The sequence below is a fragment of the Aulonocara stuartgranti genome (genome assembly GCF_965226115.1).
Source record: "Aulonocara stuartgranti genome assembly, chromosome: 6".
NCBI classification, from domain to species: Eukaryota; Metazoa; Chordata; class Actinopteri; order Cichliformes; family Cichlidae; genus Aulonocara; species Aulonocara stuartgranti.
The window spans coordinates 30147253-30171262 of NC_138944.1; the positions used below are offsets into that span (position 1 = coordinate 30147253).

At 40.9% G+C, this 24010-nt stretch overlaps 2 protein-coding genes across 5 annotated transcripts in view; both read right to left on the reverse strand.

Moving 5' to 3' along the window:
* Window positions 1-9942, reverse strand: part of radil (Ras association and DIL domains) — a 31318-nt gene extending 21376 nt beyond the window's left edge. For 2 of the 4 annotated variants that reach the window (XM_082535277.1, XM_082535275.1), the window contains exons 1-4: window positions 9518-9940; window positions 7179-7276; window positions 6023-6137; window positions 4171-4690 (exon numbers count right to left, since the gene is read on the reverse strand). In XM_082535277.1, coding sequence (XP_082391403.1) covers window positions 4171-4690; window positions 6023-6106 — 604 coding nt within the window. In that variant the 5' untranslated portion in view covers window positions 6107-6137; window positions 7179-7276; window positions 9518-9940. Of the gene's footprint in view, window positions 1-4170; window positions 4691-6022; window positions 6138-7178; window positions 7277-8612; window positions 8697-9517 lie in introns of those variants that run through there. The other 2 variants (XM_082535278.1, XM_082535276.1) reach the window with 2 other exon arrangements.
* Window positions 9943-10960: 1018 nt separating this feature from the next.
* LOC309708997 (monocyte to macrophage differentiation factor 2-like) lies at window positions 10961-23391 on the reverse strand. The gene is made up of 7 exons (XM_082537417.1): window positions 22787-23391; window positions 17740-17821; window positions 17378-17538; window positions 17149-17223; window positions 15319-15420; window positions 15107-15176; window positions 10961-15016 (listed from the first exon to the last, which is right to left on the reverse strand). The coding sequence occupies exons 1-7, from the start codon at window positions 22798-22800 to the stop codon at window positions 14810-14812; spliced, it is 711 nt and encodes a 236-aa protein (XP_082393543.1). The 5' UTR covers window positions 22801-23391; the 3' UTR covers window positions 10961-14809.
* Between the last annotated feature and the right edge of the window lie 619 nt (window positions 23392-24010).

Sequence of the window (24010 nt, forward strand, 5' to 3'; positions counted from 1 at the left end):
CCTCACTGTGGCACTGGCTGATCTAACCTTCCTTTACAGCAAACACTGTAGTGAATTTTATTTGCGTCAGTCTCTACGCTACTGTTTCCACGACTGCTGCCCAGAGAAAACAGAGTAAACAGGGAAAACAGAAAGACAAGGTGGTGTCCGGCAGTGGTGGTGGTGTGGGAGGTGTGGTGGACTATTTGCTCCTCCCAAAACTCAGTATAGTGGAAACACTACAGCTGAAATGTTTTAGGTCAACTACAAATGCTCTGTGAGTTTTTAACTAAACATTTTTAAAGCTAATAGTGCTGTTCTTATTTAACCTTTAACGTTAAATGATCAGAAATGCCTTTAATGAGATTAAACTTTTTATTTTTTTTAATCAGATTTTTGATTGGCCAACAAAAGGAGGTGTAGCCGAACTACGTGTGCTGAGCATCACCTCTGCCAATTCCAGTGACCCAATCAGACCTCTCCGCTGTGTTTGTCTTTTCAAACTTTATGGGAAAGACAAAAAAAACAACAACTGCATCATGAGAGCCAGTGCTCATCAAGTCTCTGCTCCACTGTTGGTGAGTTAATTTCTAGTATGCTATTATCATGCTGCTTAACACTAATTTGCTGATATCTGTATCTGTATCTCCAAAACAACATGACGTGCTAACTCTGAGGATTCAAAATAGGGCTTCCCAAGCCTATGTACAGTCTATATTTCCAGCCCCACGCTGTGTTACCAGATTTAAGTTTAAAATGCTCACAGATCATGTTAACCATGCTGATTAAAAGAGCGATAAATGTGGTTAGTTCAGTGTTTGATGCATCAGCAAAAAGTTATTTGGTTTTGCTTTTACAAAAACTGTAACACTCATTTGACAGCACAGCTCAAATTAGCTCTAAGCGGAACAGACAGCGAACCGGGAGGTCCCTGTTAACAACTGAGCAAAAGGACAAGTAGATGAGAGAGTCTAATTTGAGAAACAAATGCCTCAGGTCCTCAACTGGCAGATTATTAAACGATATACTCAAAGTATTAGCTTCAATGTCAAAAGCACAGTTACAAAGAAGAAGTCATGTCTGTGACTAGCCAATGAAAAGAAAGATGTGAAAAATAACTGTTTACAAAATTATCATTCAGCTGTTACTGTTTTTATATAATGAACTGAGGCCAGTACAGTCACCAACCACAACCTCACTGTTGGTTATATGAACACATTGACAGTAAGAATCCCCCTTTAAACCAGTGCCATCATTGCTTTAAACCCATTCATGTGGATGATGCTGCAGAAGAGAAATGTCATGTCTGCAGATTACCTCAGTGGCGTGGCAGGTAGAACATTTAAGGCTAAGAACATATAATGCTTTTCATTTGATGGGATAAAGAGTTTTCACTGGTTAAAATCCTACAAAACAAAGTGGAAAACATTATGACAATGGAGAAATTATATAGTGAGGGACAGACTATAGTCCCCTTATCCCAGTACACAGATGTAATCACGCCCTTTGACACAACTTTTAGCGTAGTCAAAACCTGTGTATTTAACTTCCACGTACACCGTGATACGTCTGTGACTATTGCAGTTTACTTCTATTAGCACAATAATTTTTCTCATCAACCACATAAACTAACCTTTCAGAAAAGTTTGCTCAGGTTTTTAATTAAAATTAAAATTCTTAGAATTAAAATAAAAAAATTCCCACCAACCTTATGCTTTAAAGATCTTATGCTGCTGTCTGCACAAATACCGTCCCTCTACTAACCAAAACAATTATCCAACAGTACCAGAGACAGGCACAACATGCCATTCTGAAATCCCTTTAAAGCCTTTTCTAGAAGTAAGTCTCAACACTAGGCAGCCGTCTTCCCTCTAGGCACATATTTGGGGAGTCATTTTAAATCGTTACCTAAATAAAACAATGGTCACCAGGGCATAAAATTATCTACTGTATAGATTAACCAGACAAATTGGATTATAGGATGAGTTTGCTAACTTTGTGTCCAAATAGGTTTTTTAGAAAGCTAGTTAGTTTCTCTGCTTGCTCTTAATGTCCAGGTTCAAAACATGCATCCATCCATTCTCTTCCACTTATTCAGTTTAGGGTTGTAGGGGCTGGAGCCTATCCTATCATAGTGTGCCAATCTGTCGCAGGGCTAACATACAGACAGTCAGCCTTTTATAATGTGCCTGGCTCACAGACACAATGAAACATGGACATAGGACTATAATATCAGTGGGAAAACTGTTCTGTCTTAACTTCTCTAAACACTTTCCTGTTTATGAGTTTATGAGCTAAGTGACTCATTTTTAGTCTTACTGAATAAAAATTAAGTCTACTTTGTAAATCTTGTTCATAATACTTGTCGCATCTGTTTTTTTAAACTACCAAAGATGCCAGCACTACCAAAATGCTCTGAAATATGCCCAACATTGGACATTTAAATTATTAATGACAAAAATAGTTCCTGAACAGGACGGAACAGCAAATGTTAGGATCCCTGAACTGAATTTAAGCGCGTTTTCACATCTTCAGGGTTTAGTTAATTTAAATTAGACAGACTGAACACTCTGTTTCATGTTCCCTCTTGGTGCGATCACACTCGGGTGCAGATCAAAACAACCACATGAGACCCTTTGGAGAAGGCGGTCTTGGTGTGGTTCTAAACAAACTCCAGAGCGGTTCGTTTATGGTGTGAACGTGATCAGACCTCCACCCAACCCAAGTACCAGGAGTACGTAGGGATATGTCAAGGTACTGCAGATGTGTAAGGGGCTGTACGGCTAACAATTAGTAGCTAAATGAACATAGGACATTCTTCTTGTATATACTTTTGTTGCTCCACCCCAGACCCATGTGGCCAATAAGCAGATTGAATACTTTCACATGGTTTGCTTGGAGTTGACTTGGATTTTTTTGTGTGTGAAAACAAACTACAAGCTACAAGCTTACAAACCCATCAACTGATTTGGACCAGAGTAAATGAGCTATAGGTGTGAAAACACCCTAAAACACTCCTCGTTTCCTTCACCTTCAACCAGAAACAGCAGATTGTCCCTCCCTGGTTCTGCTCCAGATATCTTCCTGTTAAAAGGGGTTCTTCCTTCCCACTGTCACCTAGTGCTTCCCCACAGTGATTGTTGGGATATTCTTTTCTAATAATGCTGGGTCTTTACCTTACAATATAAAGTGCCTCGAGGTGACTGTTGTTCTGAGTTGGATAGTTTGCCACTATCCATTTTTTTCCTCACGAGAGCCTACATTTAGAAAATGTTATGGGCTATTTAATCTTTGGTAATACATCCCTCCATAAACAAGCCTCATGCAGATTACTAAGCGACTCTCTGGCCAGCACGTAAGTTGACATAGCAACCAGTAAACCCTGGCATGCTTCATGAGAAATGTGTTGCAGCTATGTGTGACAGTGAGGCTGAAAATACTCGCTCCATCTCTACCAAAAAAACCCACAGTTGCTGCGTGTGAGTGTGTAAATGGCAAACTTTTCATCAATCAGTAAACCAATTACGCATAAAAGGTCACATCATGGTTTCAACAACGGTACACAGCTCAGTGTGGATCAGCGTTCATAGTGCTGCATTGCAGATATAAAGTCATAACTGCTGTTTACCTGAGCTTCCTGAATCTACTGAACAGAGAGAATCTCGCCCAGGTGTGCACAGCATCGTGCAGGTACTTTAATAGGAAGTGATACCGTTTCACTGTAGTACAAATGTGTCATCATTACAAAACACCAGAGTGCCTACACCCATCCACACCTCCGGTTTTGAAGGCTTCAGCTTTCACTCAATCAATCGACCAGCTGTCCAGCATCTCACCTGCACACTGCGCTGTGTGTGTGTGTTTGTGTAAAAAGCACAGGAGTTTGTGCCTCTGATAGAAACCTAAATTACATACCTCCTCCTCGCAGCACCTCCGTATAAACATATGCAGGCACAATATCTTCATCAGGATAATAACTATGACAAAAGGTTTTATTCTGCATCTTCCCTCGCTTGCACTCGTGAACGCGCACACACACACACACACACACACTGCAGAGGAGCTAACGAGCTGTGCTTTTCTGCTGAGTTTGACACGTTAAGAAAGGAAGGGAATTAGACCAGCTGCTGAGTGTGTACTTGACTACCTGTGTGGGTGTGTGTGTCTGTGCATCTTTGTGTGTTTCCTCACCAGCCGTGATCGTATCCTTCTCCTTAGCGTTTAGTTCCTCCACCTCTGCTCTCCTGCGCAGCTCAAACCTACGTGCGTGTCCTTCTCGGGGTTTCCACAGCTCTTGGAGCAACAGCGGCTTTTCATTGTCCCCCAGCGCTCGCAAGCATTCAGTCCGCCACCCTCCTCCTCCTCCTTCTCCCCCACCGATCACGCCCCCTCCCTCGAAACGTCCGATCACATCACACAGGACATAAGAGTGGGCAGCATCCTTGTTGAGCGAGTAGCGCTCGAGTGCCTCTTTCACAAGTTCCTGCGCGCTGGAGCGTGGCGTGGCCAGGACGCTCTTGTAGTTGGCACCGGCGCAGATTTCGTCTCCGAAAATCTTCAACACGCCGGGGGCCGAGCTCTGAGTGGAGAGTTCAGCCGGGTCGTCAGCCGGCCGCTCCGGAGGCTCAGTGGTCGAGCGCCGGTCCCCTCGGGTGTTTGTTCCAGTGTCTGTAGGAACACGGTCTCTGTAGCTTAACGTACGGTACAGGACCTGGCAAACACACAAAACCAGTGAATGTACTGCAGGGCCACCCAGTGACAGGCATTATGTACAGTTTCTTCTTAAAAGGATCTGCATGTTTATCCAAGCTATTAAAAAACACACGTGTATGACTTTGGCTTTATGTTATCTCAGGAATAAACATCCTCATCAGCACACTGGATGAAGATGTGCTCACCACACGTTTTTAAGGCAGGCAGTGTGACTTGTCATAGCAAGAGAAGCACAGGTGACACAGTGACTTTGGCTCAGGTCCATCAAGCGCCCCGCCAAGTCACGACAGTGAGCCAGCATGCACAGTCACAAAATAAAGCACACCCATTTTTAATGGAGAGCTGAAATATCTCCTAATACAAAATAATAAAGATATTTAAGTAGTCAACTGTGCTGCATAAAGTCTCTGTAGTTGTTTATTTTACATGTGCTAAAAGTTTATGCAGTGTATTTCTTCCATGTTGGTCAGAATTTCTAGACATTTCTTGGTTATATAGTACAAAGCAGAGACTGATGAAGCAGAGAAAACCAGGCTGTATTTACAGATTTGGGGGTTGCCCTCTACAAGGTCGTCCTCTCATTAACATCTATGGTGCTCTTAGATTTTGCTCTCCATTCAAAGCTTCATTTTTATCCCTTGCACGTTTGCGACTTCACCACCGAGATCCTTTAAACCTTAAACTTTGCACTTGTCCTTAAAGTGCAGCTGTACACCAGCACCTAAAGAACAGAGGACCCTTCTTCGAGAATGCCACTGTTCACCTTTTGGACCGAAAAGACAGATGGTTTTGAAAGAGGAGTAAAGGAGTCCAGCTATGTCCACTGTGAACGACCATCACTGAGCAGAGGTGGTGGCCCAAAACGCCAGCTATCAGCCCCCTGCGATGTAGTCTTGAAATACCATCCCAGGTGACCTCAATAGGTCACATGATGGGTTGGCGACAAGGTCTCACAATGGTTTTAGCCTTAACCTCCAGTGATGGTAATGAACCAGGCCTTTTTTAGCACCTCACCCGATATGATGGTGTACATGATAAACAGAAGGCCAGCCGCCTTCTTTTTTAACCTTTTAAAGCCAACTGAATCATATTTGATGCATGTATTTTTTTAGACCTCTAAGCAAAGTGAAATTCACGATGAAGAGTTTTCACACATCGGAGGAGAATGCAGCTGGGATATAAGCTAAACTGACACTAAGTGTTCACGATACATCAAATAAGCAACCACTATTATTTCACTTTATTTGTTTTAATCAGTTATTTTGACCTCCGTTTTGAAGCTTTCTTCTGTGAGTATGTTTGTAAATGCCGAGTGTTTGTGTGTGAGTACCTGTGTGAAGGTCCTGCTCTGACGTTTCAAGCGGCTCTTGGACGGCAGGGACATACTCGCCCCAGAAGAAGAACCGTAGAACATGATGCTGCGGTTTGCTTCACAGACTCCACAACTGGTGAGTAAGAACACACACTTTTAGATGCTTTGTTCCTAATTTGATGCACAGGAATTAGATGTTTGACGTTGGGATGCACCGATCCGATATTTGGATCGAATATCCAGCCGATCTTGACTCAAAAACCTGGACTAGATATCAGTTCACTGGCCCGTTCTAAGGAGCCAGTCTATTCTTTTTAATTCTATCCTGGAACGAGTCAGCAGTAGTGCATCAATTTAAAGTCATTTCAAAGTTTTCTTTGCATGTTTGCTACAGTTTCTGACTTTAGCAAACTGTGGTCATGTGACTTATGAAAAGCCTCAGACATGAAGATTTCCCAGTAAACTTCTCACTCTCATTAAGTGCAGTTTAACTCTTGCTGTGAAACTTGTATTGCACTTACAGTCAACATGACATATTGCTGTCAACTTGATTGCTATTGTTCCACTTCACCTGACACCAACCAGCTCCACACACACTTGTGAAGGAGATGCAGTCACAGTGAGACTGGGAGCAGGAAAAGCAGAAACTAGAGTAACCATAAATAACACCAGTACACAGTAAAGACTCTCACACTGAGCTACTAGTGCAAATAATAAAACCCTTTTTTTTTATTCTTCATTTTATTAACTTCTTAAAACTGTTTGAGCTTGAGGTTGCCTACATTTAAAAGAATGGCTCCCGGTGTCTTCATCACAGTGAGGAACACAGCTTATTAATCTAACACTGGTACTAAATTAGATCTGTATCTGTAGCAACTGTATCCGAAGATACCAGAAGGGAAGATAACAATATAATATCTGAAATGGAAATAGCTGGATCAGTGCATGCCCAATTTCCAAATTAAATGCACACAAATATGAGAAAAACATGCAATAACACTCGACATACAACTACATCAAACACATAATATCTGTAGCTGGTGACGATAAAGAAAATCTAAATGTATCCACTGTAAACAGACCATGAAGACAAAAACAAACACAAAACTCTGTGTGTGTGTGTGTGTGTGTGTGTGTGTGTGTGTGTGTGTGTGTGTGTGTGTGTGGTGAGTACCTTGATGCAGATAGTATTTTTGCCTCTATGTGCAGCAGCACAGTGTGTACAGCTGATTGTCATATGCTCTGCAATTCATTTCACTGTCACCTTTCACGCTGGAAAAATAAAACAGATGATGTTCAGGTCAAAGCTGAAGGATCCCATTCATCATTAACAGCCCGTCTACGTCCTCTGGGATTAAATAATACCGTCTGCTTTTAGCTTTTTAATAATTTCATTGAAAGCACTAAGCTGTTTTCACGTCAGACTCTTGACTATGGCTTGGTTGAAAAAAAAAAAAAAGGCCGACCAGGACTCTGGCTCTGTGCTGAAGGGGAACACTGAATACTGCAATGAAACTGCCTTTTTGAAAATCAAGCAGTGTCTGCAGTGGTTGTTATGTTTAACAAAATAAACGAATAAACACTTAATAGATTATTTTTGTGTAGATTATATAGTGTGCACAGCAAACAGACCCATATGGCACACAGAGTTTTCTCTCTGCAACTACTTGTTTTTTTAGTATATTAGAATAATGCTTTTTTGTGCATTTAATTTTTTTTAAATAAAACTAAATAAACTAACTAAATAAAACAATCACAGAACATAAATGACCTAAGGCTGACTACTTGGAAGCACATTTATTAATTTATTTATTTTTCATTTACAAAGAACAGAGTAAAGCAGCAAATCACCACATTGAAAGCCTAAAACCCGCACTTAAAAACACTGCTAAATTATTCAAATGGATTTTCTTTATTTTTATATTTAATTTGTATATATACAGTATTGTGCAAAAATCTTGAGCCAACCCTCTTTTGTTTATATTTTGCAGTTTTTCTTAAAAGTGGTCTTAATTGATGCAATTATGAAAACAGAAAAGTACCATCAGATTTTGATCCATCATGTAATACCATGACAATGATCCCAAACACACCATCAGTGCAGTAAAGTCATACTTGGATAGAAAAACACACAGTGGAACACTTTCAGTCATGGATTGGCCTCCCCAGAACCCGGACCTCAACATTATTGAAGCAGTGTGGGGATCATCTTGACAGAAAACAGAACAAAAAGCAGCCGACCTCCAAAGAAGAGCTTCGAATGTCGTTCAGGAAGCCTGGAGAAATATTGCTGAAGAAGAAATGACAAGAAAGCTTAACTAAGAGAGTTCAGGTTGTGTGACGAATAAAGGTGATCATACCAAATATTGACTTTAAAGCTGGGTGTTTTTGCTTCACTAACTGTATTTCCACGTTTGTTCAACACGTTTCAGTAAATCGTTGCACCTTTCCAAGCCAAATATAAAGAAATGAGCGGTGGCTCAGGACCTTCACCTCAGGACCCCTACCCTACCAACCAACCAAACAACCAAATCTTTTTAAAATACCCTACATCCTAAAAAGTCTGTTTCCCATCTATGCCCCTAAGGTGGGTCAGCTTCATTCGTACCTTTGCATGAACTCCTTTGACCGCTAGACCTGTAGTGAGGGGTCTCATCAGGAATCAGCTGCATCAGGTGAAAGCAGAACCTCATCCAACCCGTTTTAACTGCATCCCATTTACAACCCTAAGTTCCTTTACTGCAGAAACATTTGGCAGGCAACCTAAAAGGTGTTGTTGTAGCTGACTGTGTAGGGACTGGTGGGATAACGTGACTATTTTAAATGCCAGCTAATCCATGGTAATCTGGCTACTTGGCTGCAGTTAACTCAATCCTACACGCAGAAAGAAACACACACAGAGGGAGGGGATACCTTTTCGCACTGGTAAATTGGGTTGCGTTTAGTAACCCAGGAGGTCGTGTTACATTTAGTAACCATGTCACACAGACTTGTGGTTGTCCTTGTCTTTACCAGCAGAAGGTCAGATTTAAGCAGTGCGCTAAGGAAAAAGCCCACGCCTACATCATAATATAGGACTAAACTTGTGACAGCCCGTTATTTACAGCCGGTCCGTCTGTTTACGACTTTGGATTCACTGGTCGTCAGTAGCAACCGCCGTGGCAACAAAAGGCAGGAGAAGATCCTCAGAAATTAATCCGCTGATGAGCCGTCAGGCGCGGCGCGGAAAACTCACAGCAGCCGATCTCTGACGGCAGCAGGTGCGTCTGTGTTACTGCGCGAGGTCGTTACACACAATTAATTATCAATTTATCTCAATGTTGTTTGGACATCTGCGCAACGCTCAACAAAGAGAGAGAGAAAGAAAACCTGTTTTTTACATATCGGGGAGCAGAAAGCAGCGACGCGTCTGCCTGTCAATAAAATAGGTCGCGGAAAAGTTGATGAGTGGTTCCAGCAGAGGCGAGCCCAGTCCCCCGGGGGCTCTGCCGGTGTCTGTGCGTTTGTACTCACGCTGTCTGCAGTGCGTGGCTCCATAGTGCTGGGGAATCCTTCCTGGTGTCTCTCTTATTCCTCTACCGTGCAGGAAAATCACAGGCTCTATAAATGGGGGGGGGGGGGAACACCCAGCTCCCCTGCTCCGAGCGACACCCAGCCGTCCGGGGGTCCCACCCACATCCCCAAAACAGCCCGTTAACTTGGACGACAGCCAGCCGCTGTGGGCTCCTGCTCCCGTGCGTACATCTCCGCCGAGTGTCCAGCAATGCCCACAGCCTCCGGCAACCGCATTCCCACATCCACAGCGGTTCACTGCCGAGCCGTGACGGAAACAGCCGAGCCACACGCGATGCTTCACCTCGCTACACCTGCTCTGGCACCAGAGCGTGTAGAGGCGACTCCCCCTGGCGGACAGAGGCGGCACTAGCACGAACTACAACGGTAGATCCGAAGGAAACAACGTGGTCTTTTAACGCGTGGTTTTATATATTCCACTTAAAAAATAAAATAGGGTAATCGTCTTGATAATAGATCTGCAGTCGTGGAAAGTATTGCACCCTATATATAATATATAATAGAAATGATCGAATCCTTACTAAAATCCTTACCTTAAAATGACTTATACAACCCCAGATGAACATCAACATGAGATACTGCACAGTGTCATGATTTATTTACAAAATAAACACAAAAGCCAAAATTCTTGCTGTGGAATGATGGACTTCCCAGAGCAGTTCTTTCCTCTTAAGATTATCACTAATGTCTGTCCTTTCTGGCAGAGTAAGAGAACCCCTACTTTCATAGAGATGCTCATACTTGCTGGTGTTCAGTTAAGTACAGGGGTGGGCTTAAAAATTACCCCATTAGAAAACTGGGACTGCTGTGGGGGGCCACACCACACCAATAAGATTATAAAGAGATAAAATTATTATTGAGCAGAATAGAGTTCAGCCTATTGGTGCATTTGATTAGCGGCACCTGCCCCCACTTACCCTCTTAATTCATGTAGCCGCAGTATGGGTGCACTTACTTTTTCACACTCTTCTGCATAGTGTTGTAAATATTTTATTTTCTTATTGGATTTACCTAGTTTTAAGACCTTCTGTGGACCAGATTGTTTTTTATTATGTATCAACATGTAAAACCTCATAATTTCTGTACTTTGTTTTTTATTGTGACTGTATGTATACCTTCTTTTTTCCCCCTTCTTCTGGTGTCTCATTTCCTCTCCTCATATGAGGCTAATTATATAAAATAAGTCTGCCTCAATTTATTTCAGTCTCCTTGAGAATGACTCTTGATTGAATTAAAGTGGTATGAAACAAGATCAAAGGACAGACTGGTCGCTATAATGTAGTTTAGATACATCTGGAGCTCATTTTGTAATATGTTTTTGGTGTAACAAAACTACTTGTGAAAATAACCTTTTTTTTCTTACATGAGCTACAAAAAAGGTGAAACACTATAAAAAACGACATAAAAATGCATGAAAAAAGCTTTTTTATTACAAGAGAAATAGAAAAGATAAAAGCATTGTTGGCATCATATCGGCTTATCACAGCACAAAAAGCACCACAGACACAATAACCAATATGAAAACTAGAATAAGGGTGAGATAATATAATCAGTCCTGTAGGACGAGAAAGGAAACACCAGCAGGACTGAGAACAGAGTCAGCAGCTCCACAATCACAGAGCGTCTATAAATAATATACAGAGGGTCCACGAGGCTTCGCGGACGCTGTTATAAAGATCTTTACAAAGGCAGGTGGGGTGTATGTCTGAATGAGACACATACTGTAATCAAGACAAGACACACATCAAATCCTTTACTTTATCTCACCGCAGCCAGACCTGGCTTGGATACAAGACAAACTGTAAACTCTCTCAGTTGTTTGGTTCATCCCAGAGACTCGAGTAAACACTGAGAGCACGAATACTCCAGAGTAACTCTGTTTCAGTTTTAAATAAGATATCCACCGTGCGACAAACGCACTTCCCTTCATGCTAGGGTCTCAAATGTACAAAATGATAAAGTATTGTGTCACCCTCAGACTATTTTATCACTTTTATTCAAGGTTTGGTGTCATCGTGTTGTTTTTGGACCCTTCAGTATAGAATGAAGAATGATTATTAGATGTCTTGAGGCAACAGTGGCTACACAAACAAGGTGATATTATAAAATAACTTGTTTTCAGTCCAGTTTTGTGCTGGTTGTCAGTTTTTGTCCACTAGTTAGAGGCTTATCCTTAAAACACGTTGAGCGATAGAGGAAAAACTGAGCTGCGGTTTGGATCTGAATCCAGGTTTGTGTGTCGACCTCAACATTTAAAGGTAACGCTCACCTTATGCGTTACCTCATGACCTACTACACTTGCACGGGCAAATAAACAGCATGTCATAAGTGCTCATCACAGTGATGGATTTAACTCCAAATGCAAACTTTTGCAGAGTTTTGCAGCAAATTTAGGGGGTTGTGCAGCGTCGCTTAAAGTGTTATTGAAGTACAAACGACCTCCCCTCTGCCCTTAATGACCAGTTTTCACACCTTCTGACGACTACTAGCCCTGTAATGCTAAGTGTGTCATATCTAATACATCAGCTGTTGTGAGATTTTTTTAGTCAGTGTCAGTGTTTCTGCTTTTTGTTTTGTTTTTTTTGACAAATGATACAAATTAAAACTTTTGTCAGATTGTTCAATAAACTCTACTTTTTCAAAAAATAAAAAATTTCTGGCATTTATTTCATAGTTCAAACAGGCAGTTTCCAGGTTTTCCCAGGTAGCTACACAGGCAGATACGACCTGACTTCTGATGTACGCCCAGTCATTTTGTTCTATAAGCAGCCCTGAAACATGACAGAAAAGAGCTTTAAGGGTTACTGCTAGCGGGCTTTCAAGGGGTAAAGAGTCCAGGTGTAAAGATTTGAAATCTTTTCTATCCATTATGTAAATCCATATATGTAAAACTTGCAGAAAACTTCTGGGGCAGCTGTGAGTGAGCAGGTGAAGCTGTATGGGGAGGTGCCAGCATATAAATAAATAAATAAATAAATAAATAAATAAAATGCATTTATTTGCTTAGAGCTGCAAACAACCATAGCAGCTGCAGTGGTCCTTTTTAATGTGGCTTCCTTGGACTTTTAAGCCCAGATGATCCGACATACTGCAGTGAAACTATAATGAAAAAGTTTTTTTTGACAACCCTTAAATACCAGCTGCTTCGACCTTTTAAAATCCTCTCGCCACATTAATCACACTCTGCTTCGTCCTTTAAACCACGAAGCAGCACGTACAACTCGACGCTAAGAATACATACATGTTTCAGATATATTTTGATGTGTTCAAGGTACATGCATTCATGTGTAAACATAGACTCAGCCAGTTAGAGGCTTTGGATTCATGGTAGTCAGATAGTATAGGATACACACAGGCACAAACACTTGGGCAAACACACACGCGCGAGCACACGCGCGCGAGCACACACACACACACGCACCTGAGATGCCTTTATTATCGGGCCAGATTGTTCAACAATACTATAGCTTCAGTTTCCTTTCAAGTGTGAAACATACATATATGGTAGTAGTGTGCTATCGGTTAACGGCAGTAAGTCTTCTGGCAGTGCTGAATCAGACAGTGGTTTGAGCTCCAACCATGTTGTAGCTATCAGCTGTTTTCCATTCGTTTAGGATGAAGACTGAGAAGATGATCGAGTAACACAACGAGAAGATCAGAAGAAAATATAGATGAAGTCGGCATGTACTGTATGTCTCTGATAAATACTGTATCTTCACGTACTAAACCTAATCGACAACAGTATTAGAATTCAGTGTTTATGCTCAAAAATCGAAAGTGTGGCGACTGGTATATGTGGAAGCACACGAGTAAAAGTCTCCAAGACTAAAACTACAAATATCTGAGTGTTAAACTTAAGAAAAAGAAAAAAAACCTCTACGATCATGTTTAAAAAACTTCACAGGAAGTCACCGACTTAAGCAGCTATTGTTAAAATCATACAGAGTACTATGGTGTAGATAGCACATCTAATAACAATAGCAGTAATAATACTATTTAGAGCTCTGAATTGGGAATAGTAAATTACTGATGTTGCAGCCTGCTTAGTGTAATCAAACTAAAAACACTAAAATTAATCTCATGAGTCGAGTCTGCCAATTTTAATAGTGATCTTCCTCTTGACAAATAGACAATGCCCTCAATTCCGCTTCTGCACACTAAATCTGGGCGCGCACGGCACAGAGAGAAATCTCCGAGAATAGTGATTAACCCCTGAAACCAAAGTCCTGGAAAATACTGTTAGAAGTGTAAAACTAAAATGATCTTGGGGAGGGGGGGGGGGTCCCAGTTCAGGAGCTGCCAGCCTTGAAGTTCAGATTCACCATATTTATCCTTCATGTATACCAAACGTGATAATTAACCGCTAAATGGTGCATTTGATTGCCCTCTCAGCTCAGAACGTCAAGAGGTATTGCATCACTGGAGGTAACTGGATTCAGTTGGTCATCGGTTAGTAAGAATTAAATTAAAAAGGGTTGATTAACTTCCTGTCTAAAATTCAGACGGCAGAAGATCTGAATGAATAAAATACTGATACAGACACATGAGTTTTTTTCTGAGTTTTCCAAGAAGCGGGGAAGTGTTTCATGAATATTTTCCACACTGGGCTTTGCCTCAGACTGAATCAAAGCTGTCACATTAAGGTCTCACATCTTTGACTCCATCAGTCATTATCTAGGCCAGCTGTACTTCCTGTCCCAGATTCAAAGCTAAACAAGGAGAAGTACCTGCAAAACAAAGCAAAATTGCAAGACCTGCATGAATTAACTGTTGTCTTAAAACAGGGCTTAAAGTATTTCTTTGTGTTTCACACTGTGCTGTATTCCATTACATTATTTTATACTATTTCAGCACACTGATGTGATTTTATTTTATCCTCAAAGAAAAAGTAAAGTAGTTTAAATTGCTTTTTAAAGGTGCTATTTTTAGAAAAGTAGGAGTGTGAAGACGATGCAAAAGATTTAATTTGGATTTGGACCCGTTTTACCCATTCATTCACTGGCTGCTTGAAGGCAACTTTTTGGTGATAAACATGGAAATGTTAGACATTTCGAACTGATGAGAGGGACCTGAATGCACCATTAGTTTTGGTTTCTGTCACACTGAAAAGTGCATGTTTACCCCCCCCACCCCCCATCCCCCCACCTTCAACATGAGGCAGCCCCTGAATGTGGACAGCCCCTCGTATCCGCTCAAAAACAGGAGTTACTTCCTGTGAGGTCAGTGCTGATGTCATCTGGAGGTGTGGACCTGGTGGTTGGGTGGCTGGGCGTAGAGGTACTTCCAGATGGCGTAGTAATGTATGGCCGCTCCCATAGCTACAAACATGTGCCAAATAGCGTGAGCGAATGGGACAATGCCGTCACTTTTGAAGAAGACTATCCCCAAACAGTAGCAGGCCCCGCCGACCAGCAGCTCACACAACCCGGACTGCTCCGGCTGAGAAGAGGCATTAAGTTTATTATTTTTAAACTGTTTAATGGGTCATTTTAAACCCAATCAAGCAGCAGAAAATGTGAGTGGCCTCACCATTGAGAGGATGACCAGGGCAGGAAAAACTCCCATCACTGTGTAGCAGATCAACTCCATGAGCTTATACCTACGACAGCAATGGGTTACTGAGCACGGGTGTTACTGAGCGTAAAGTTAGGCAATCTTAATAACAGCTTGGAAAAAGCTTAATCAATTTTAAAAGAAGTTTAAATATTTGACATACTAAGAAAATAAATATGTGAGCAGACCTCTCATGGAAGAAGAAGACGTAGGTGGTTCCAAAAGACGCCATGACCCAAACTAACCAGCGCATGTGACACGCCCAGGGACCCAGCTCTCGCAGGTTTAGCCTGTTGAAAAAATCAATCAATCAATCAAAAAAAATGCCATCTACACATGCAGTTTTGAAAAAATATCTCTGTCCACATGTAAACGCTAAAAATAAAAGGGAGGGAAAGACTAAACAGGGTTTTGTACCCTTACAAAACCTTAAGTACTTCAGTAAAGTTTTTGTTTTGCTGGAAAAGCAGCTAATTTTGAAACGCCTTCAGCATTTCAAATGTTAATTATTAAAGACAGTATTTTGATTGGTATAGAATCACAACTTAGGAATGAACAAAATGCATATAGCGTACATAAATTAAAATTTTTCAAAAAAGTAAATTTATTCAAAACCGACGTTGGGATTTGGGTTGTGACAGCGTCTGTGTTGAATGTAGAGGCGCCCGAGTGAACTTCGAACGCCTCTGTCGTTCTAAATGGAGGGACAATAATTGCTGTTTTACATGTGTATACTTAGATATACACACGTAAAACTGCCGTAAAACTGCAGATAGTCAGAGTAACAGCAATGGTAGTTTGTCTATATCCACTATTTTAGAAATTAATGTCATGTAAACAATAACGTGGCGCACAGCGTCACGTCAAAAAAGGCACATACCTTTGACAATGCATGACGAAATCTCATGGATTCATCTTCTAATTGCAGATCTTTTAAAATACAGCATGATGTTTATTTTTTAAACTATTATTCCAATCAGCTCATAAAACAGGATATGCTTTGGCTAACTTGTCACTGATAAGATCCTAAGTTTGCAGTGTTTTCAGCAGTTTTAATTTCGCTGACCAATAATTTTCACCACCAACCTTTTTTTCTTATGGTAAATGGATCTTATATAGCGCTTTTCTACTCTTCTGAGCACTCAAAGCGCTTTACACAACTTGTGCATTCACCCATTCACACAAGCACATTGTTCTTAGTGCTTTCTAAGTAGCATTCACACACTCATACTCTGATGGATGGATCGGAGAGCAATTTGGGGTTAGTATCTTGCCCAAGGATATTTGGCATGCAGACTAGGGGAAGCCAGGAATCGAACCACCAACCTTCCAATCAGTAGATGACCTGCTCTACCGCCTGAGCTACAGCCACCCTTATAAAAACAAGATAATAACTAAACAAAACAGAAACACAAAACAGGACAAAAACCAGGCTAAAACGTATTGACACTTTTGCCTCCAAATAAAAATGAGATGAAAATGAAAATCTTCTGATGACATGAAATCCAATCAGAACTAATGGACGCTTTGTAAACCGCGTAGAGCAGTTTTCACCGTTAACACCAATTTTAAGTCAGATCCACTTGCTTGTCACATTTGATTAAAAAGAAAAGAGGGGGGGGGGGGGGGGGAGATAATAATAATGTCATCTTTTATTTACAGTCTATGTAACTTAATCATGACTGACAACAGGAGGGTGCATAGGTTTTCTCACAACGGACCCAGACTGAGGATTAGTTTCCTTGCAGTTAGCTCAACAAACACTCTCTGAGTGCCAGTTATTGGAAACACTATTTGCTATCTGTAATATGTGCTGGAGGTGGTGGTTGTTGGGGGTTCTGTGTTATGTCTGTTGCTGTTATGTTGATTTTAATCATCTTTTGTGTGTTTATTCATATTCAGAGCCCCTTGTACCACAAGTGTTGAAATGAGCTATATAAATAAAATTTGAATAATGTACTTACTTATATATACAGTTTACACACACCCACACACGCCTAGCAGGCTAGTTTGTTTACCAAGGGGCGTAGGAAGCAGCGATGAAGAAATAGATCACCATCCTGTCACACATGTGAAAACACTGCTCCACAGACCTGAAGAGGGAGCAGAAACAGCTCAGAAACGACTCAGTGACACTGTTTAGATATGAAACATCATTATTAAAAATGATATATTTAAAATAATCCAATGCATCACAGATATTGTGCTACAATGTATATATGTGGGTGTGTGTATATAAGTATATACCGTAAGTGGCGCTTCTTCCAGGCCACAGTGTGGAAGAGGGTGGAGATGATGAAGAGTGAGCTGAGCCCCGCCCCATACACCCAGGCTGACAGCCGCTCCCATTGGTCCTCTGACTGGAAGTGCAACACTGAGCTTCCCAGCAGGCTGGGGATTATCCACAACTAAATGAATTCATAGCATAAATGAAACATGAGGCACAAAGAGGCAGGCAGGACTGACTGTAAACACGAGCATGATGCTGCTGATGTTATGTAATGATGATTTTTCTTATTTTCACTGGGTTTAATGATCACTTTCTGTGTGTGTGTGTGTGTGTGTGTGTGTGTGTGTGTGTGTGTGTGTGTGTGTGTGTGTGCATTTACCGCATGCGTGGCACAATTGGCAGCATGCTCATATTCGGTGGGCTGGTATCTCTTGTTAGGAGGAACACGATTGTTCATATACCTGCAAATGATCACATTTATTAACAATTTTACTGTGCAATACTTAGCTGAAATTTATATAATAGTGTAATAACTAGGGTGGTAATGATGTGGTGATAATTCCAGTTAGTGACAACACAGTAAAATTTTGTTAACAGTTTGATAACCTGTGTGTATTAAAATGATAATTTCCCATTGCTCATCAATAGGCTATTGTATATTATCTTCTAATTATATGCATGAAGGTTAGTATTATGTGGTTATTATCTCCTTTTTCACACAGCAAGGTAGTTTGCTCCCAGTTATTACTCTTTTTAAATTCCACTGGCCTTCTGGGACCTGTCCAGTCTGGATTTAAAGCCAGGTATTAAAGTTATGGCTTTGAAACAATTTAATTCCCATCTTAAACACAGAGCCTTCCTTTCCTGTCTCCTGAGTTCACTCCTATTTTTTACGGAGTCCCCCAAGTGTCTGTTTTGGGTTCACTTTTCCTGGCTCTATAACTCCTCTTCTTGAATCCTTAATGGAAATCAAGAGCCAATTCATTCATTCTTAGTTCCTATAAATTGGGAGGTTCTTTTTCTCTTCCTTATAAACTGTGTCCCCTCTCTCTCTGTGTTAAGTCTCATGTGAAGAATCTGGATCCTGAGCTACATTTTAACAAACAAATTGTCATCTGTTGTCAAAACAGAGCTTTATCGTCAAATATTTCAAATATTTTCTATTTAATCCTTACACAGAAAAAGTAATTCGAGCCTGTTGCCTGTTGTTATAATTTGCTGTATTGTGGTCTCCTTTAGAAGTTTCTATCTTGCCTCCAGTTACTTCAAAATGCTGCATCTAGACTTAACTGGTGCTAAGAAATTAGATCATATCATTCCCATAATGGCTTCACTACATTTTGTCCCTTTCCATTTAAGAATTAAATTCAAGATGTATAAATAGTTTTTAAAGCTCTCACTGGTCAGGCACTCACCTATATGATTTCTCTTATTCACCTTCACACAATCCCTCTTTTCTTAGATATAGTGACAAGCTCTGACTTCGTGTTCTCTGTTCTGGGCTCAAACAGATGGAAGGACTTTCTCAGTTGCATCCATCATCGTGGAACCAGCTTCCTGTGTTCATTGCAAGTGCTCCAATTATTGCCGTCTTTAAATCTGAAAACATAGCTGTATTTCATGGTATTCTTGGGTTCATAATCTGAAACTGGTGGTGGTTATTTTGTATTGCGGGCACATTTAAATTTGTGATCTTGTACTATTATTTTTGAAGTTTTTATTGTTTTGTGCAGCTCTTTGGACAGTTTTTTTAACTGTGCGTTACAAATTTTTGATTATTACACCACTATTATCATGTTATTACTGAGCTGTACTATAAAGTGCTACCTTTCTTTTTATTACAGGCAGCAGCATTTATGCAAATGACACATTTCACATTTGCTCACATTTAAATGCTTCATCATCTTAACATCTACACTTAAAAATACATACAAACTGGGTCGCTCATTAACCGAAGCCAAAGGTCTCTATCATACAAATGGATCTGTTCAGACTTAGTGGTCATTTATGCAAATATGCAAAATTTGAATTTTAAGCAATATTGCTGTTTTGTAATTATTTACTCATTAACTTTACTCTTTCCTTTATAAGTAAATATAACAGAAACAGTACATGTAATTTGGCATTAAAAAAATTTCACACACACACTCCAAAAAATTCTCAGTCTGAATTTATGGCAATATTTAATGAAATATGTATTCTATAGAAATGGGTATTTCAGTTTAAGCTGTTAGGTGTTGTTTTGAAATATACCTCGGATGTTACTGGGGTTTATGGAGCACATGTTGCTTGCTTAAAGGTTAGTTTAAAAAAATAAAATAAAATTGGACTCTTTGCATAATCCATATTTCAATATGTTCCTTTTTTCCTTACACTTAACTCATCCTTTGACTGAAACAAGCTGTTCTCGCTTTACGCCAACTGTTTTCTAATAGACTGCTCCTCACAAGGTTTGAACAACAGGTGGGCGGGGCTTTGAGTCTAACAGCCAAGCCTGGGAGTGCGTCAGGATGATCAAATTAGGTTATCTACTCTCACTGACATGATACAGAATCAAGGGTAAAAAAAAGTCAGTCTGAAGCCTGAGCTATTGGCCAACATTTGTTGTACATACACTAATGTAATTATTTGAGGCTTTGTCCATGTTTGTAATGAGCATCTGGCATTGCAACAGAATTTATATAACAAGAGTAATGGGTCCACTTTAATAGGACTTTGTAGAATTAAGCTGCAGACCATATTTACTGTGTATGATATTTAAACCCACTTGTATCTCAATGCTAACAATCCACCCCACCCTCTTGTTTCGCTTAGCAACGCTACTACATGCTTCAACTTGTTGCCATGACTGCCGTTGCCTGGCAACAGTGGGTAACCACAGAGCGACTGAAGCAGAGGTTTGATCTCTTTCAGAAACGGCTCACACATACAGCCATGCCCACATTTTCTCACATACACACGCACACTCCGATCTGTTCGTTTGATTGCGAACACTCAGTACAGAAACTCAAACAGTTCAGGAGGTAGCACCCTGACAGTGATGTCACTGTTGTCATGGAAACCACAGGCAGGGATTGTCCTCCCCTCTTCCCTACAACAGAAAACTCCTCGCTGCTTTCATCTTTCTTTCTTCGCCTCTCTTTCCTCCTCCCTCTCCCGTTCCCCCACCATGGCTCCTCTCTGCTTCCCAATGATGAAATTAACATGCAGGGAAGGCAAATGATGTCTTTGCAGACACACAAAATGTAAGCATGTGCACATCCACATGTTGTAAGTCGTAAGACATGAAAAAGAAGGAAAGGGAATACCGCTCAGAACCTCAAAGAATCCATTTGTTTTTATGAAATGCCCCCAACAGCTAATTATGCTGTCTATCTGAGGAGCTGTGCATGCATGCGGCTGCAGAAACAATACTTCTAAATAATCTAAAAAGAGGAATATCACAGCTGTGGGTATATGCGTGGTTGTTGTCAAAATGCTGATAAGACATTCATGATCCTTCATGAACATATATACACAAGGAGAACTAAAGAAAGATGATGTAAAAAGGATGGCAGCACCTTTCACTTCCCTTTCTCCTCCATTTGCTGCTTTGTTTTTCAGAGTGACACTCATTAGGAGCTATTAATACTAACCGGCCCAGCCCAGAAACACCGTCTTGTCCCAAATAAAAGACTTCCCCACCCTGTATCCAACACTGGCCTCACACTGTCTGGCTTACTCTCTGTAGTGCGCACACATACAAGTGTGTGTCAGTGCCAGGCCCAGCAGGCCTGGTCAGGTCATTAATGACTTTATCAAGCTGGCTGATAATTAGCAGGCCAGAGGCCAGGCAGAGGGACTCACTCATGGGGCAGAGCAGAGCTGTGGAAACCCCGTGACATCTCTGCGTCTCTGTGGTCTAAATGAACCATGAAGACCTCGGTCCAGTTAACACAGGACATGAATTAACACTGCTTTACTTCATGGGTCTTTGTGCTATTATGTAAATCTATAATAAAGTTAACATCCACACACTGCTGAAAACAGTTGCCATATAACTGTTTTTCTTTGTTATAGCACTGTAAATCAAACAGGTCTTGGATTAAATTAGACAGTATATAGATTAAAGAACCACAATGGTGATTAAAATCTGATCATTTAAGCTATATATCCTAGTAAACCTAACTGCAAAAAGCTGGGAAAATCTGATCTATCAGCTATTTCAAAACTTTTGAGATTACCCCCCGTCTTGTCACGCTAATACATCCAAAGGCCAAAAACATTTCTTTTTTAAACTGATACACAACATAGAGAAGCTGCAGTTAGTCACAGCTGTGAAGATAAACCACTGGAAATTTCATTCTGTTTTTTTTTTTGTTAAGGCTCCTCTGACGTCTTGATTGAATCATTTAATCGTTTTGGTGTTTTCTTAGAAAAAGCCAGCCCGGGTCCTGTGGCAGGAAGTTGTGACGGGTACATGTTCGACAGCGCTTGAATGAATAAATGAATCTAGAAATGTTACATAACAAAAGTAACCACCACACGCTTCCTTAAAGTGCCCCGCATTGTGAAACAGCTAAAAATATATTTAGCTGTGATGTACTCATAAAAGACAACTGACATCATATCTGATTAAAAGAAGCAGCATGATAATTTCGCCTCAGCCCATAATGTGGCACACATGACTTCATGTGTGAGCTGTGGGAATTACAGTCTCTGCTCGCGAGATGGAACAAATACTACTCCCACAATTGCCTCAGTTGGCCTATTTTTTGAAGCAAATAATAATAATAATAAAGTATCTCTCTATATATACCTATGACTCTATTTTGGAAGCATTTTTTTTTAACATCAATTCAGTTTGGTTGGGTTTGGAGCTAAAAACAAGACCACTAAACATATAACTCAGAGTGTGGAAGTTGTAATGGACAGCGAACAGAACAGATGATCAGCTGATTCATAGCATAAAAGCAGTCAGCAGATTAGCAGAGCATGAGCTGAGAATGAAAATAATTCTGAGTTGCAACATTGGTCTACTTCGTTTGTCCTCGGGACAGCCTCAGCCTAGATCCAGTTGGCTTCTGTGTGCCAGATATTAAATAAAGTTGAAAAGGCTGAGGAAGAGGAGGGGGTGGCCTTTCCTCTGTGTCACAAAGATCACAGGGAAAGAGGAAAAAGGAAGAAGTAGCAAGATGAAGAGAAGGGGGAAGTGGCAGGTTGTGTGTTTGCTTAAAATAAAATAAGAAATAAAAGAAATCCTGAGCTTGAATATAGAAATTTGAAAAAGATACATCACTAATTATGAGACATGCAGAAAATACATATGAGTTATTTACAGCTGGTTCCCAATGAGCATCCTGGACCTCATCATCATCATCACTACCAAAAAGCAGCCTTTCTGTTCATCTCCAGTCTCTAACCGTATATTGAATGAGCTCACCCACCTTACAAGATTCATTTACAGAGGAAATAGGCAACAGTTGACGGCAGACAGACAGTGTGGCCAAAGCCTGAATCCCCCCTGTGAGTGATGGGCGAGTTGGCCGCCGATAATTGATTAGTTCAGCGTTCAGATCTGCAGCGAGGAGGTTTAATGGAAGGTAACGAGCACGTCGCCTTTTCACCGTCGTCGTCTTATCCACATCTCAAGCAGCACTGGGAGACGCATGCATCCCGACCCAGCCGCCTCCAGAGGGTCCAGTCCGGAAGTGTGGGCGTCAGTGGGGGGACGAGGGTATGAGTCTCAGTCGGTGCTGATGCTTGCTCGCTCTTTCTCTCTCTCTGTCTTTCTCTCTCTCTCCCCGCCGGTTCACCTCATCACGACTCGGTGAGGGGGGCTGTTCTTCATCACTGAAGGCTGCCACATCATTCTGTGATGAGGGGCTGATTCAGAGGCAAGTCGTGCCTGCAGTTCCTGCTTTGGTCTCTAGGTGGAGGCGCAGGCGCGCTCTCAGGGACTGGTATTATGTAATAAGGCGACGACGTTAACGCATCTAATTATCGAGTCAGAGGAGGATTATTTAAAGCGACACTCAGCTACGGCTCCTAGTCTGCGCGGCGTTTTACCAGGTATGAACAATATAACCCCGTGACGTCACTGTGATGTCATCTGGCTGGGTCTTCAGTCTTCCTTGAGACACATAGAGACTTTTGCTGCTAATATGTGGACTGTCGCTTTTTAATAAAGAACCAGATATCTTGAATATACAAGATTTTAATTACTGAATCTGAATGTAATTATAAAAACATCTCATTTATGTAATTTTCTGTTTCTGCGGCGGAATTAATGAGATATGCTACAGGAACCAAGTGGGGCAGAAATAGCTCCTCACACTGACACGTTTTTCAGTTATCTATTTATTTACTGGCAGCCCCTTACATACATTACAGGTCAGAATATCTCCCCCGTTGATGCTTCAGTCTTGACTATTTTATCATTTCAAACCTGACCTTGGCAGGTCGCTTGAACTTAGGAAGAGGCAGGAGGTCTGATAGCTGATAGGTGTTCTCTGTTTTTGGCTTTTTTTTATTTTACTCAGAGGGATACTTTTTGCTCCACCTGATCTATTGGAAAACTATTAATTATAAATATATATTGTATGGTTAATTGCTAAATATTCACTGCTGACACCTGGGAGTTTCATGTCACAGTTAATTTAAAAAAAATT